A 15,096-nucleotide genomic window follows, 5' to 3' on the forward strand; every position below is an offset into this window, starting at 1 on the left:
TTTTGGCAGAATTTTTAATAATACTGTAAAACCCAACTATATCCACACACTAGTTGGTGTCACAGAGTCATGCAGGTCTGTTACTAATACACAGGAAGAAATCTCGTTTATGTCTGCATGAGTCCTGCATGTCCCAAGTATGTTACAGCTTTGGAAACTCAGCAGGGATTTAAGAATAAAGAAAGCAAAGACAACCAGTACATACAATGCCTACAGCAATGCAAATAAAGACAGTAACAAAAGGTAACACAGCTCAAGTCAAATACAACTTACAATACAGGTGCTGTTGTTCAGTAGTTTTCAATCATGTCTGACTCTGTAACCTCTTTTGGGAGTTTGCTTGGAAAAGATATTGGAGTGGTTTGCCATTTCCTTCTCCAACTCATTTTACAGATGAGGAAACTGAGGCAAACATGATTAAGTGACTTGTCCAGGGTCGCACAGCTAGTAAGAGTCTGAGGCCAGATTTGAATTCAGGAAGATGAGTCTTCCCATCTCCAGGCATGGCCCTCCATCCGCTGTGCTTCTGAGCTGTCCTATAATGCTGGTACTAAGCTACTAAAGATAAAGCACACAGCCTTCCTTTATTTTAGCAATCAGGAAACTGTAAGAGTTGAAGGCCATGGGGACTATCAGACCCAATAACTATAGGACAGTCTTGGGGACAGGAATGTATTCCCTTACCTTCATTTCTTAGAATCTGTAGCTTCTTTCAAGGGTCAGCTCACAGAAAGCCTATCCTGATCCCCCCAGCCATTAATGCTTTCTCCCTCTAGAAAATAATTCATAATGTTTGCATAAATGGTGTTTCTCTCTGGGAGAATGCAAATTCTAGGAGGCCAGGGATTGCTTCATTTTTGTCTTTCTATCTCCAGCAACTAGCATGGTGCCTTACATAAAGTAGGGACTTGATAAATGTTTGTTGGATTGAACCGTATGGGGAAATTTTACTTTGTGGTAATGCTTGTCTTAGAAGTGTCTGTTGTGGGGCGGCTAGGTGGCGCAGTGGATAAAGCACCGGCCCTGGATTCAGGAGGACCCGAGTTCAAATCTGGCCTCAGACACTTGACACTTACTAGCTGTGTGACCCTGGGCAAGTCACTTAACCCCCATTGCCCCGCAAAAAAAAAAAAAAAAGTGTCAGTTGTATTCAAACAAAATGCTTTAATTAAAAAAAATGTGTCCCAAGGAGGTTGTGACACTGGTAGGTCCCAATTCCAGAGATGCAATTTTGGTTCATAGGTATAGAACTAGAAAGATCTTAGAGGTCATTGAGTCTAATTCCTTTACTTTAAAGATGAGGACAGAGTGGTTAAATGTATTTGACCTGGGTCACAAAGCTTATTAGTTGCTAAAGCAAGATTTGGACAATGTCTTCCTGACTCCAAGTCCAGGGCCAACTTGTGAAAAAGTCAATGGCAAAGAAAAAACACAAGGATGATCTTTGTGTCAAGGGTTGTAGTAACAAAACAATTTTCTGGATATGTAATAGTTACATTATATTTTCACATTTAACTGTTCATAAGTTGCAAAGGCACACTTATATAAGTATTAATTTTCTTCCATGGAGTTTCCATTCTTTCTGATTCTTACACACTGTCCCCATTATTGTAAGTGGTGCAATATGTATTACTATAAAGCACCAATAGGAAATGTCTTCCTAATATCTGTTGTAAAATTACAATGTGTATACATAATTTCAACTTTTTATTAGTTCTAAAACCTGAAAATATCATTTGGCTCTTTACATTGTTTTCTTCAGAAGACATTTTACATCATGAGACTGATTGAATTGACTTTAAACCAGATAAGAGAGATCATTTTAAGAGCGCACACTGAAAACCAGAATTGATTTTATGTTCAGAAGCTACTCAATGATATCCAGACCTCCTGTATAATGCTAAGCAGATCCCATCGTGAACAAAACAGCATCGGAGATCTCAGTCTTATAAAAGACAGCATCCAGAAGCTTGTCGTAATGAGGTTGCAGAATCAGGGTTGTATTAGCTTTCTTCTAAGTCTCATCAGTGGGTGCAGCTGTTCTTGTATCCCAGTTAATGTATTAGAAACACCTCCTCCCCCTTCTTACTGAGCCCCCTGGAAAACAAAAACACAACTAATAAAATTCAGTCTGGTGGGAGGAAGATCAAATCTCTTCTGGATGTTAGTGATTGCTTCAATTATGGAGGGCATATTTTTTCTCCTCCATGAATATCAAGAGAGTTTCTTTAATGTCAGCCTACAACATGTTGAGTTAGCTCAAATGTTTGGAATCTGATATTTCTTTTAGTTAATTTACCCAGAAATCAATTAAAAAGAAGAAAATGCCAAAGCTTCATTAGAACTAGTTCCATATCTTGAAATGCCTTGTCTCAAGCTAACATCTTCATGATTGCTTTTTTTTCTTTTAGAATTGCATTAATAGAAATCAACGCAGCTTAATCAGTATTTGTCAACATCTTACAATAAGATCATAAAATAAAATACATGATTTGTTACAGTTCAAGCCAAGCAATCCAGTTTATGTTATAAGGAAATGAGGGAGTTTAAAAATCATATTTTCTTAATTTTTTTCTTTGGGGAACATACAAATCAAAGGGTAATTATGGATTGGAACAAATGTCTAATAAAAAATGAAGTTATAGAAGAACACTTTTACAGTTAATACTACTGAGACAAAGCAGCAACCTTGGGTAGATTAAACAAGTAAATGGGGATAAGTCAGTGACCATGCCTAACGAGATGAATGAACTAGGAGTAATCATTTCTCCATGAGATCAATGACTCTTCCTGTCAGATCTTCAGAAGACATCAAAGTAAGAGATATAAGGTAACTTTAAAAGTCTAAATCAAATGGCATTTTGAGCTACAAGAGACATTCTCACAAAAGAAAAAAAAAACTTCTGCTTAACAGAATTATTATAGGATTTTAAATATACTTAAGTGTGCTAAATAATTCCAATGACATACGTGGAAAGAATGATTTTTAAAATTCCTTAGGAATCATGATAACCCCAATTCTTGTCCATATAGGTCATATTCTTTAAACAAGATATATTCTCTTAAGATAGTAGGTAGAGGAAGTTTCTCTATAAATTCTGGTTTGCACAGTCTCTTTAGGCCCATGAGTCTTCGAATTCGTAGGCGACACAAATGCATTAATGAGCAAGGGTTCTCTAAAAAAAGGGGGGGAAAACGTATTATCAAACAGACCATGATAAGACTGACTCTCTGTTGCAGAATAAAATGGATATGAATTTTGGGAACAAACATATTTATTACCAAAATCACATTTCTTATTCATCAAAGTATTCTGACAGATTGCTAAAGGAAGAATATGTTCAAAATGTTAACTATGGTTTTCTACTTTTTTTTTTAGGGCCTACTAGAGAATGACATTTGTACATTTCCTGTAGTCTTTGTCCTACCCATTTCCTAAGTGGACAGGCAACCTCTGCCTCAAGTTTATCACATCCCTTTGAAGTTGTTAGACCTATGTGTCATTTCAAATGTGGGATCAGATTCAAATTCACGCTTCTCTCATATTTATACCTCAGTAGCATTTTCAATTTCTTCTAAAAATTTGCTATCAACCTACTTTGGTGAAGTCCCAGATGGTAACATACTTTACCATTTTGACTTTCTGTGTTTTTATAAAGGCAGCATAGCTAGCAGATAGAGGGTTTGGCATCAGTGTCAAGAACACCTATGCTCAAGTCCCATTTCTAACCCAAAGTGGCTGTATGACTCTGCGCCAGAATTTTACCACTCAGTGACCTCTCTAAGAATTTAAATTGTAGAGCAGAAGAAGAGCCAGTTAGGTGGTACAGTGGATAGAGTACTGGTCCTAGAATCAGGAGTCTATGACTTCACATACGTACTAGCTGTGTGATCTTGAACAAGTCACTTGTTTGCCTCAGTTTCCTCATCTGTAAAATGGGGATAATAATAGCACCTACTGGGGCAGCTAGGTGGTGCAGTGGATAGAGCACCGGCCCTGGAGTCAGGAGGACCTGAGTTCGAATCCGGCCTCAGACACTTGACACTTACTAGCTGGGGGACCCTGGGCAAGTCACTTAACCCCAATTGTCTCACATAATAATAATAATAATAATAATAGCACCTACTTCCCAACGTTGTTGTGAAGATCAAATGAATTAATAATTTTAAAGTGCTTAGCAGAGTGCCTGGTACATAGAAGTGCTATATAAGTGGTAGCTATCATATATTTTGGTAAAAAAATAGTTTCCTTTCTAAGAGTTCCCTATGACACCTAAATCCCAAGCCTAGAACCTCCAAAATATATTTGTTACAATTAGAATAATCATATTAGCACAAAGTTTGGGACAATCAGTGATCTTACCCAAAGTGATTTAACTCATCCACTTTGTAAATGTCCTGTTAACAGTCAAACTTATGCATTTTATTGAAACACTGTCTGCCAGTGGTTTGAATATAGGATGCTGATACCCTTGCTGAAGAGAATCATTACCTCTACTTTTAGCATATTGTAATTTTACTTTGTTCCCTGATACACCCATTTGGTCATGTTTAAATAGAACAACACTGACATCCAGTGGCCAGGTGCACTTATTGGCATTGACTAGTTTTCACAAGTTGTTGAAGTAATACTTCAATATTCAAACTCAGATTTTGACTGTATGAAGGCCCATTCCACTGAGGCAAATTGCAATGCTGTGGTGCTTCAGCAAATACTTTTCACGAGCTGAAAAAGTTATCACTTGGCTGCTAACCTATTAGTGATAAACCTCTCTCTGAACTTAACACCTAAGTTGGTCCTTAGACAACAAATTATATAGTCGAAGGCCAGGCCTCTAATGGGGAGACTCTCTAGTTCTCCTCAGCCTGCCAGAGCTTATGTTCCAATGGCACATGCCCACAGGAATCTACTGTTATCTCCAAGACATGTGGAGGCAACCGAGTAGATCTTCTGTGGAGGTGCTGAAGAAATACTTAAATCGTTGAAGGATCCATGATTCCATTGGCTTGAAAACTCTCTTGAACGATAGAAGTGACAACCCCTATATCCACTAATAGATACCTGAGTTGGTGTAGCCCCAAAAAGAACAAAAAATCATCATCTGATAACCAAGTCTCTGGTGATGAGACTTAGTTTCTGACCTGAGCTGGGTTAGTCCTCAGACAACAAACCTACCTACAGTCATTTCACCTGTTGTTCGACCTGTACATGAAGCTTTATTATGTGGTTCTGCCACAACTCAAATTCCATTGACGTAACTTTTAAGAACCATGGGTTTACTCCATATTGTGATGAGGTAGCAGAGTAGGATTTTTGTACAGATGTTGAAGAACTAAATCTATTAAAATGATCTCTCTTTTAGGATTGATGTTGGGGAAAACTTGCTAAGGATTAGACTTCTTAACAAAAGTAGGATGGGCTAATTCAACAAGTGGTAGGTTCTCCATCCTTGGAGGCATTCAAGCAGAGGTGAGTAAATCCTTGTTGGATATATTATAGTGGGTATTCTTTTTGGCTATAGGTTGGAGTAGATGGTTGCTGGGGTTCCTTCCAACTCAAATTCTGAGATTCTATAATCTTATTTTGAACTGACACTCTTTTGGTCTGACAGGTTGGCATTGTAAATTATGCTAAAATCATTCCTTAATCTTTTATGCTAAATGCATATACATCATTTAATTAAAATATAAGAGCAATATTAGAACATTTGTCTTTTTAAATTCTTAAAGCTCTGCTTTTAGTTATAAAGACACCTCTTCTGCCTTCTCATCTCAAGAGAGGGAATCAGTTGATGGTGGATTCAGTCAACCAAGAAGAATTCAAACACATAGAATTATATCAATAAAGAGCACTATACTAGAAGTTAGGAGACCTGGGCTGTAGTCCCAATTCTTCCACTTACTAGCTATGTGTTCTTAGGCAAATCACTTAATTTTTCTAAACCTTTCATCATCTGTAGACCTCCCTACCTCACAAGGTTGTTCTAAGGGTCAAATGAGATCATGCATGTGCAGTAATTGCTCTGGAAGCTTCATTCCCAACCCCTATTCACACTGGCAGGTTGGGGCCCCAGAGCCTAAGTGCTCCTTGTCACCTCAGAGTCTAGGAGTAGACATTAGGGGTCAGAAGGATGTCTTTTTAATGATAGAGAACAGGAATTGTCAAATTACTGCTGGGGGGGGGGCGCAGCTTGGTGGTGCAGTGGATAAAGCACTGGCCCTGAATACAGGAGGACCTGAGTTCAAATCTGGCCTTGGACACTTGACACTTGCTAGCTGTGTGACCCTGGGCAAATCACCCTCAATTGCCTCACCAAAAAAAAATTACTGTTGGTGGGTCAAATGCAGTTCACTGCCTGTTTTTGTAACACTTGAAAGCTAAGGATGGTTTTTTAGATATTTAGATATCTTTTTCTTAATTTTAAAAGTGTAAAAAATATCCTTAGCTCACGGGCCATGTATTGGGCCAGATTAACACTTTTTGTACTCTTAGTCTAAAATTTATGATTGACTGATTCAAATAAAAAGTGTTTTTATCTGGTTTAGGCACCAGGGCATAGCATTCTTGGCATTCTAAGTAGAGTGGGCTAAATGACATATTGATTCAATCTACCCTCACTCTTACATGTGGGAAGGTTCTATGCTACACTGGGTGCTTCAAAATCTAAAGATATTTATCTCTAGCTGGTTTGTGATCTTTTCTAGCTGGTCAGAAACATATACCCTCTGCATTCACTTTGCAAATTCAGGTTTAAATGGTTTAACAGGATCTGTGACTACTACAAAAATCTTAACAACACCCATATTTTTGCTACCAGTTTGGATGCCAGTTTGGATTCAGCTCAAGGCTCTGATTTTCATTTTAAGGTTCCTAAATGATTAGGGCATGACCTTTCAGGAATGGGATCATATTTTATTACTTTAGCTCAAATGGAGCAGCTGTGTGATGCATGATAGGTTATTTCATCTCTAAGAACAATTTATCCCTTTATCCCTGTTGTGAAATTCAAGGAATATTTATTATTAACTTATTATTATGATTATTGTATTCATATATTACATTACTATATATTATATTATTAACTTATTGCTAAAACAAAGAATAAATATTATTAACCTAAAAAGCCTCAAATTTAAAAAAAGAAACACAACTTCAGCATTTCAACAGATCTGTGATTTCATCAGCCTGAGAATTCCTTCCACAGGAGCAGATTGTGACCTATCCATGCCCTCTCATCCAATATAATTCTTGTCCACATCTTTCCATGAATTCTCCAAAAAGGAATCTGCTCAGTGAGTTGATGGCTACCATCTGGTTCTTTTGTTATTTTGTAAATACCAGTGTGCCATGTGATCTGCCAATGTATTAGTCTTGATTCTTGCTACATGGCCACCTCTTTTTTTTGGTCAGCCATGTCCTTAATGGTTTTCCTACCACTTCCTACATGCAGGTCATTCACTATTGGCAATGCGATGCAACCTGCTTCCCCACACCATCGATCTTTCCATTGTCCATTTTTTAAAATAGCAAGTTTCAAAAAATTTAAAGCCATTTTCTTCTATTTATCTAATGTATAAGCAAGGTCCTGTCATTTCCAAGATCAAATTATAGTCTACTGTGAAGCATGCTCTCTTATAACTAAATATATATCTTTTATGAAGATGTTTTAAAAATACTTTACTATTACAATGCTACCTTATGTGCTAGTTTTCATCCTACAACCTTGAAAGTTTATTGTTTGTACAAAAAGCTTATTTTAAAATTTATTCAAAGATGAAGAATCTTAATAAATAAAGCAGTGACAGAGGACAGATGACTTTATGGTATATATCATATAGCCTTTAGAACTGAAAGAGACCTTAGAGATCATGTAGTCCAAATTTATTTCACCTTTTAGATAAGGAAACTGGCCAGGAGAGGTCAAATTACTTGCCTGAGGTCACAGTATTTTCTATTGACCTTAGAGACTGAACTAGAAGTCAAGATTCTTGAGTCTCAGGGTCACAGCTTTTAGAAACCAAGTTTTTGATAAAGTCTTACAGGGAACTTCTTAATTATATCTATTAGACAGTTGGAAAAAATATCAGAGAACTTCATATATCAAGAGAGATGTTAAAACCAATAAGAGCACAGGAACATGTTTTAAAATAGCTCATTTTTTCAGCTTTGCATTTTTATCTATAAAGGAAAGCATTAAGATGCTATGATACTGGGGCAGCTAGGTGGTACAATGGATAAAGCACTAGCCCTGGATTCAGGAGGACCTGAGTTCAAATCTGACCTCAAACACTTGAAACTCACTAGCTGTGTGACCCTGGGCAAGTCACAATGCCCTGCCAAAAATAAAAATAAAAAAAGATGCTATGAAAATAAGTCCAGATTGAGTTAAAACATGTAAAATCTTTACTTAGTCACAAATTTTTATTTTTACCTAATATTTGACGAATTTCAGGCCATTCTTTCTGCACTTCTAGTGTAGACTTTAGTTTTTCACATAGGGGAACATAATCCATATAATCTATTAAAATACGTATAACACTACCCACCAAATGCTTCATCCAGGGAACTGTAATAAATTCGCAGAACTGAAAAAATTAAAATATATAGATTAATATTTTGAAAGTCACACACACACACACACACACACACACACACACATATATATATATATATATATATATATAATAGTGGCTTGTTTATAATGAAGTTACTAAAGAACTCTCCTACCCCACACTCTTTGCAGAAAACCAAGGTCCCAAGAAATGGGTTCTTTCATCTCTAAGTATAGTTGTCGGATCTTCCTCATGATAAAATAAAAATAACTGGAAAATATATTCTTGTTTTTCTGAAACTATTAACTCAGAGAAATATGACCAGGTCTGAAATGATAGTGTTCAGTCATAACTGGTAGAAAAATGCTTGCTTCTTCCTTTCATCAGTCTCCCATCCAATAACCTGAACTCTACATTCTTAGATATTTTCCAATTCTTCTACACTCAGTTTGACTCAACTCTAATTCAAAAGGTAAATTGGAACTTTATGCCATCTATTTCATGTATTATTACAGGTATTTGATAGGAGTATTCAAGCAATAGAAATACCATCAGAGCTACTGTTTTCTTGATGTGTGGTTATATGTATGCGTGCACACATGCTCCTGGAAGCTCTCTATATACAACATTACAAAGCTGATAAGTGAGTAAGGGAAGATTATAACAAAACTTAAAGAAAAAAGGGCAGTAACTTACCGGGTTATCTTTTATTACACAAGAAGTCCATCCTGGTAGAACATCTTCTTCAATCTCAGACCACACAAAAGAATTTCCAAAGATATCCCCGTGCATGCAATCAAAGCACATCTCCACTTGATAGCCATTATTCAGCAACAGTCTAAGCATTGCCTCATCATTCAAAGCATATTGAATGGCACTGGGGAACCTGGTGTCATTCACATGCATGAAGTAACAATTGACATTTGCTCCATGGGAGAGAAGCAGTCTGACAATTTCATAATTGCCAGCTCTCACTGCCACAAGGAGACAGTTCAGGGGATCTTGGTTTGGGTCTGCACCTGCAGCCAATAGAACCTCGGTACAGCGGATGTCATTATTGGAAACCGCAAAATACAGTGCAGTTTTCCTTCCATCATCATAGTTCTCAGAAATGTGGTCAGCCAGGGGACTATTGACATCAAAATCATTTTCAATGAGTAATTCCAGACACTGAACATTTTGGCCTTCAGCTGCTGAATGAATGGGGGTTAACCCACTTTTCTGTATTGCATTTTTGGATGTTACTGGGATGAGGAATTTCAGAGCCCTGAAAAAGAGTTTCAAATATCCATGCTGCAGAAATGACAAAAGAAAAAAAAAACTTCCTCATTAAATCTTTTTTTCTTTCTAAACAGGTTTTGATACAAAACATCTTATCCCTATATATACAGTCCTCCTAATAACTGCTAACTTTTTACCTTCCTATTCTAAAATATCCCAGTTTTATTTTTTATTCTTTTTCTTTAGAGGTTCTTCAAAGTTTCTGTGGATAATTAGCACTTAATTTATTTAATAGAAGCTACATGGTATAGGCTTTGGAGACAATGGCCTTTGAGGACTTGGCTTTGTGTTCTGCCTCTTACACAAGTTGGTTGTGAGACCATTAACAAGCCACTTATGTTACTGACTTGCATGAATAGCAGAAGTTTTCATTTGAAGGAATTTCCCAACCCACAGAAGTTACAGGTCTGGATCCCTTTATGCATTAGGCAAACTAAGAAGTCTTTTTTTGGCAAGGCAATTAAATGACTTGCAGAGGTTCACACAGCTAGTGTCAAGTGTCTGAGGCTGGATTTGAACTCAGGTACTCCCGACTCTAGGGTCAGTGCTGTATCCACTGCACCACCTAGCTGAAAAATCTCTGTAAAATAATATCATGGATATGCATTCCCTTTCTTTGTTTATGTGGTTTGATCAAAAAGAGGACTACTATTTTACTGGAATTTCTATCAAATCAAATGTGACTATTTTCACACATTTTCTAGAGCAGGTGATAAATGGTTAAATGGTTGTGAATTATTCACACTTGACTGCTCAACTAGATCATGTATGAATGACATAATTAGAGAGAACTGGATTTCTTATGACATCAAATGCAGAGCTATTGTGTGAATTTATGGACACTAAGATTAAATCCAAGTAAAAGCAAACAGTGTCTCATTTAATCTCATTTATGTAGCACTGTGAATTTAACCGTCTCATCTCAACACGGTGGAGACATTTCCCTGGGGTCTTGAAGGCTTTGTCAGTAGAGCATAAACTCTGGCAGATCCTACCAAGGTAGAAAGGTTTCAAGTATGAGCTCAATGATGGACTATATGCCAGTTGCCCTCTGATCAGCCTACCTAAGTTTGGAGAAGCCATCACCTGGCTGATCATAGGATGACAAATTTTTCAGCTACAATAACTTACAAAAATTGTCTACTAAGGCATGGAGGAATTAATGATTTGTTTTAATAGAGATAGTTCCCACACTGATGAAATTACATTCCTTTGAAGTTCTGAAGTATATAATGTAAGTGTTGAGCAATCTATATCCAAGTGACTTTGCTAACTTGGCTTTTGAACCCTTGAGAAATATTCAATAACATGTTGGGTGGTTACTATTAGTAATACTAGTCTTTTTATTGCTTGCTATAGAACTTAATGACACATTAAGTGATGAAATTCTTCCAACTATTTGTACAGACTATGGATAATTAAGTCTATAAAGAATGGAACATTTCAACCTAAACTTCTCTATTACCTATTAGTTCTAGTGTGAACTGGCCAATGTGCTATAATAAATTATCACTTTGAAAAATAAATAGATGGCATTATGGGGAAACTTGATATAGTGATATTAGATAAAATGGGTCCAAACTTTTTCTAGATCTATGATGATCCTTTATAGTGAAATCACCTTTTTTTTTTTAATTTTTTTTAAACGGGGCATTGGGGTTAAGTGACTTGCCCAGGGTCACACAGCTAGTAAGTATCAAGTCTCTGAGGCCGGATTTGAACTCAGGAACTCCTGAATCTAGGGCCGGTGCTTTATCCACTGCGCCACCTAGCCGCCCCCAGTGAAATCACCTTTTTAAAGGTGATTTAAACTTTTAAGTTTAAACTTTGATCCTACAAGCAAAAATTTCAGAAAAGGCACCCTTAGCTTTTCACTATTTATAGATAAATAGATCTTAAGGAGAGAAAAACCCAACTTCTGAATGTGTCCTCTGGACCTTACTCACAGGTAATGTCCTTCATAGGCAGCTCGATGAATAGGGAGGTGTCCTGATCTATTAGGCACATTTCCACTTCCTCCATATTCCAACAAAAGAGAAATACAGTCAGGATTACCTCCTCCTGCTGCCTCAAACAACACAGAAGCCCCATCATCCGACAAAGCAAAAACATCACCACCTAGGATGAGACATTTGTCATAAGGATGTCTGTGTAAGATTGGTGAAATTCTTCTGCCATTAAAAATTGCCTATTTTCATTTTTCCTTATTTATTAGATATTAACCTTTAAAAAAAGGCAATACAACAGACCTTACAGCCACTAAAGTGTAGCTGGGTAACATATATTTTAAAAATCTGGTACAATTATCGTGTTGGAGGTAACTTTAGAAGTCAGCTTGTCGATCCTACTAACCCATCCCCCTTCAGAATCATACTGAAACATAGCAGAGAATGCCAATATTCTAATAAAGCTATCTTCTCAATTTGGATTTTCTTTCCAACAATGTCTAGTACAACCTGTCCATGTCTGACCATTCATTATGACTCTCATCCATGTCCTCTCGTGTGTCCACCAGAAATCCCATTTCACACATGAATTCACCACAATATCCTATAATCATAAGTGATAAATTTCAACTTCACTCATTTATTTACCTAGTAATGACTTCTAGACTATTTACAAGGCACTGGTAGGTGATGATTATAGATAGCTTTTACTGGTCCAATTTCTTTCCATGTACCTTTATGGATGAGGTGTTCTAACACGTCACAGTGACCATATTCAGCAGCAACACCCAAAGGTGTAATTCCAAATCCATCCTGCAGGTGCACATTTCCTCCATTCTTTAGAAGCAGAGCAACAATATCCTTGCGGCCCTGTTTGGCTGCCTCATGCATTGCTGACCACTTTTTGATACATGGCACATCGAGGCTAGTGTTATGTTTAATCAGAAGGGATACCATGTCATAGGAACCTTTTCTTATAGCTAGAAAAATAAAAAGAGTTCAGATAAAAGTTGTGATCATTAATATATTTCCCCTTCTGGTTCTTTGTTTTGTTTTGTTTTGCGGGGCAATGGGGGCTAAGTGACTTGCCCAGGGTCACACAGCCAATAAGTGTCAAGTGTCTGAGGTCGGATTTGAACTCAGGTACTCCTGAATCCAGGGTGGGTGCTTTATCCACTGCGCCACCTAGCTGCCCCCTCCCCTTCTGTTTTGTATACTAAAAACTACAATCAGAAGAAAAGGCTGGATGATGACTCGATGGGGATGTTTTAGAAGAGATTATTCATCAGATTTGAGGTGGACTCTATGGCCTCCAATGTCCCTTACAGCTCTTAGATTCTCTACCACCCAAAGTGGCTGTGATGCTTTTACTTCAAAGCCATAAGGAGAAATAAGCTTTTCATAGAACATGTCAATGTAGCCCAATAACTTTAGAACTCACAAAGGAAACTTCAAGATTTCCACATGAACATATCCCTTCCCTCCTTTAGCTTGTGCTAAGACTTTATGGTTTTGCTCTGCAAAACAAAATATATTCTGAATAAAATCACCACATATTAGATAAGATGATAAGGTTAGGCTTGAATAAACATGCTAGAACTTTTAAAACCACAATGACTACTGTCATAGTGTAGATACCTTCAGAGAAATTTTGTTGTTTTTCAGTTGTTTTCACTTGTATCTGACTCATGACCCCATTTGAGGTTTTCTTGGCAAAGATACTGGAGTGGTTTGCCATTTCTTCTCAAGTTAATTTGATAGATAAGGAAACTGGGGCAAATGGGGTTAAGTGACTTTCCCAGGGTCCCACAGCTAGTAAGTGTCTGAGGCCAGATTTGAAGTCAGGAAGATGAGTCTTCCTGACTCCAGGCCCAGCACTCTCCATTGCGCCACCTAGCTGCCCCCTTGTGAGAAAATTCATTTATCCTAAAGCTGCTGCCTTTGCTCAAACACTTTTGGATCTCCTCTTATGGAACTGCTTTCAAAAGCTGTGTGCCAGCAGTGAAAGCAGTCGCTAGGGGAGACAAGGAACTGGCCAAGGACAAAGAAACCTAGATGAGGAACCTCTGCACACCTGGTATACACATGTATTAGGGAAGAAAAGTACTCTCTGTTAGCACTTCCGACAAATGCTACCCTAAGAGGTAGGAACGACCTGCAGGTTATGTAACACAAGCACTAGCAATCTGTGATTTGAGACTAATTGCTGGAGAAAGAACATAGAGTGCATCGTTTGAGTGCTATGGAGTCAAGGTTGGGACTGGCCTATGTTTTAACAAATGAACATATCTTATGATGGCATCAGGGTTTCCAGGCCCTTAATCCCAGTGTGTGACTTCTGCGACTTTCTGAGGCTTAAAATGGTGAAATTTTCATTCCAGAGAATGAGCGTTATGTCTGTAGTCTTAATAACTGCTTCCAGTCTCTGTTCCCCCTAATCCATCTCTCAGATAACCTTCAAATGAATCTTTGCAAGGTACATGTCTGATGACATCACCCTCCCTACTCAAAAAACCTTTATCTTGTCTTTATCTTATTTGTATATACTTCTTTGCATGCTCCCCCATTAGACTGCAAGTTCCATGAGAGCAGGGACTATCTTTTGCTTTTCTCATATTCCCAGTACTTAGCACAAGCCCTGGCATTTAATAAATGTTCACTGATTGACTACTGCCTACAAGATAAATTATAAACTCTATAGCCTAGCATTCAAGACCCTCTGCAATCTGATCCAACTTACCTTTCCAGTCCAGTTTTGTACTTCAGTCATTCTATACTCCAACCGAACGAAACCACTGTTACCCAATCTTGTTCTGACCCTTTCTGCCTCTGTAGTTTTTACATAGATCACGCCCAATGGCTAGAACACTTTGTCTCCTTCCTTATCTGCACCAATTGAAATCTTCTTTCTTCAAAGAAACAAGCAACACTTCCTCTGAAATTTTCCCTGATCTTTCCAATCTAAAATGACTTCTCCCTACTCAAATTTTCTTTTGATACATTTATTCTCGGGATCTCTTCTTTGCCCTTATATCATATTGAAGAATACATTTTATCCCTCCCCATTTGATTATAACCTCCACCAGGGCAAAGACTGTGCCATTCTTCATTCTTGTTTCCCAGTGCCTCTTAGTGTCATATGTGTGTGTATACACACAATTTATTATGTGTTTTTTTTGCATATACACTTTGCGCATATATATGTAATTTATATACGCTTTTTAAAAAGTGAGTAGTATAAAATGAAGATTTATAGTTTCATATAGAAGATCCTTGTTGTCTTCTGCTGTGTGTAAGGAAATACTCTTTTTTGGTG

General features: G+C 37.4%; 1 protein-coding gene across 23 annotated transcripts in view; it reads right to left on the reverse strand.

Annotated features, from left to right (window-relative positions):
• ASB15 (ankyrin repeat and SOCS box containing 15) overlaps positions 1-15,096 on the reverse strand; it is a 57,359-nt gene continuing 42,263 nt past the window's right edge. For 20 of the 23 annotated variants that reach the window (XM_043966054.1, XM_043966065.1, XM_043966061.1 and 17 more), the window contains 6 exons: positions 12,515-12,760; positions 11,781-11,952; positions 9,250-9,820; positions 8,433-8,586; positions 2,971-3,176; positions 1-2,097 (listed from right to left, as the gene is read on the reverse strand). In XM_043966054.1, the coding sequence (XP_043821989.1) occupies positions 3,004-3,176; positions 8,433-8,586; positions 9,250-9,820; positions 11,781-11,952; positions 12,515-12,760 (1,316 nt within the window). In that variant the 3' untranslated portion in view covers positions 1-2,097; positions 2,971-3,003. Of the gene's footprint in view, positions 2,098-2,970; positions 3,177-8,432; positions 8,587-9,249; positions 9,821-11,780; positions 11,953-12,514; positions 12,761-15,096 lie in introns of those variants that run through there. The other 3 variants (XM_043966075.1, XM_043966072.1, XM_043966074.1) reach the window with 3 other exon arrangements.

The sequence above is a fragment of the Dromiciops gliroides genome, chromosome 5, assembly GCF_019393635.1.
Source record: "Dromiciops gliroides isolate mDroGli1 chromosome 5, mDroGli1.pri, whole genome shotgun sequence".
NCBI lineage: Eukaryota > Metazoa > Chordata > Mammalia > Microbiotheria > Microbiotheriidae > Dromiciops > Dromiciops gliroides.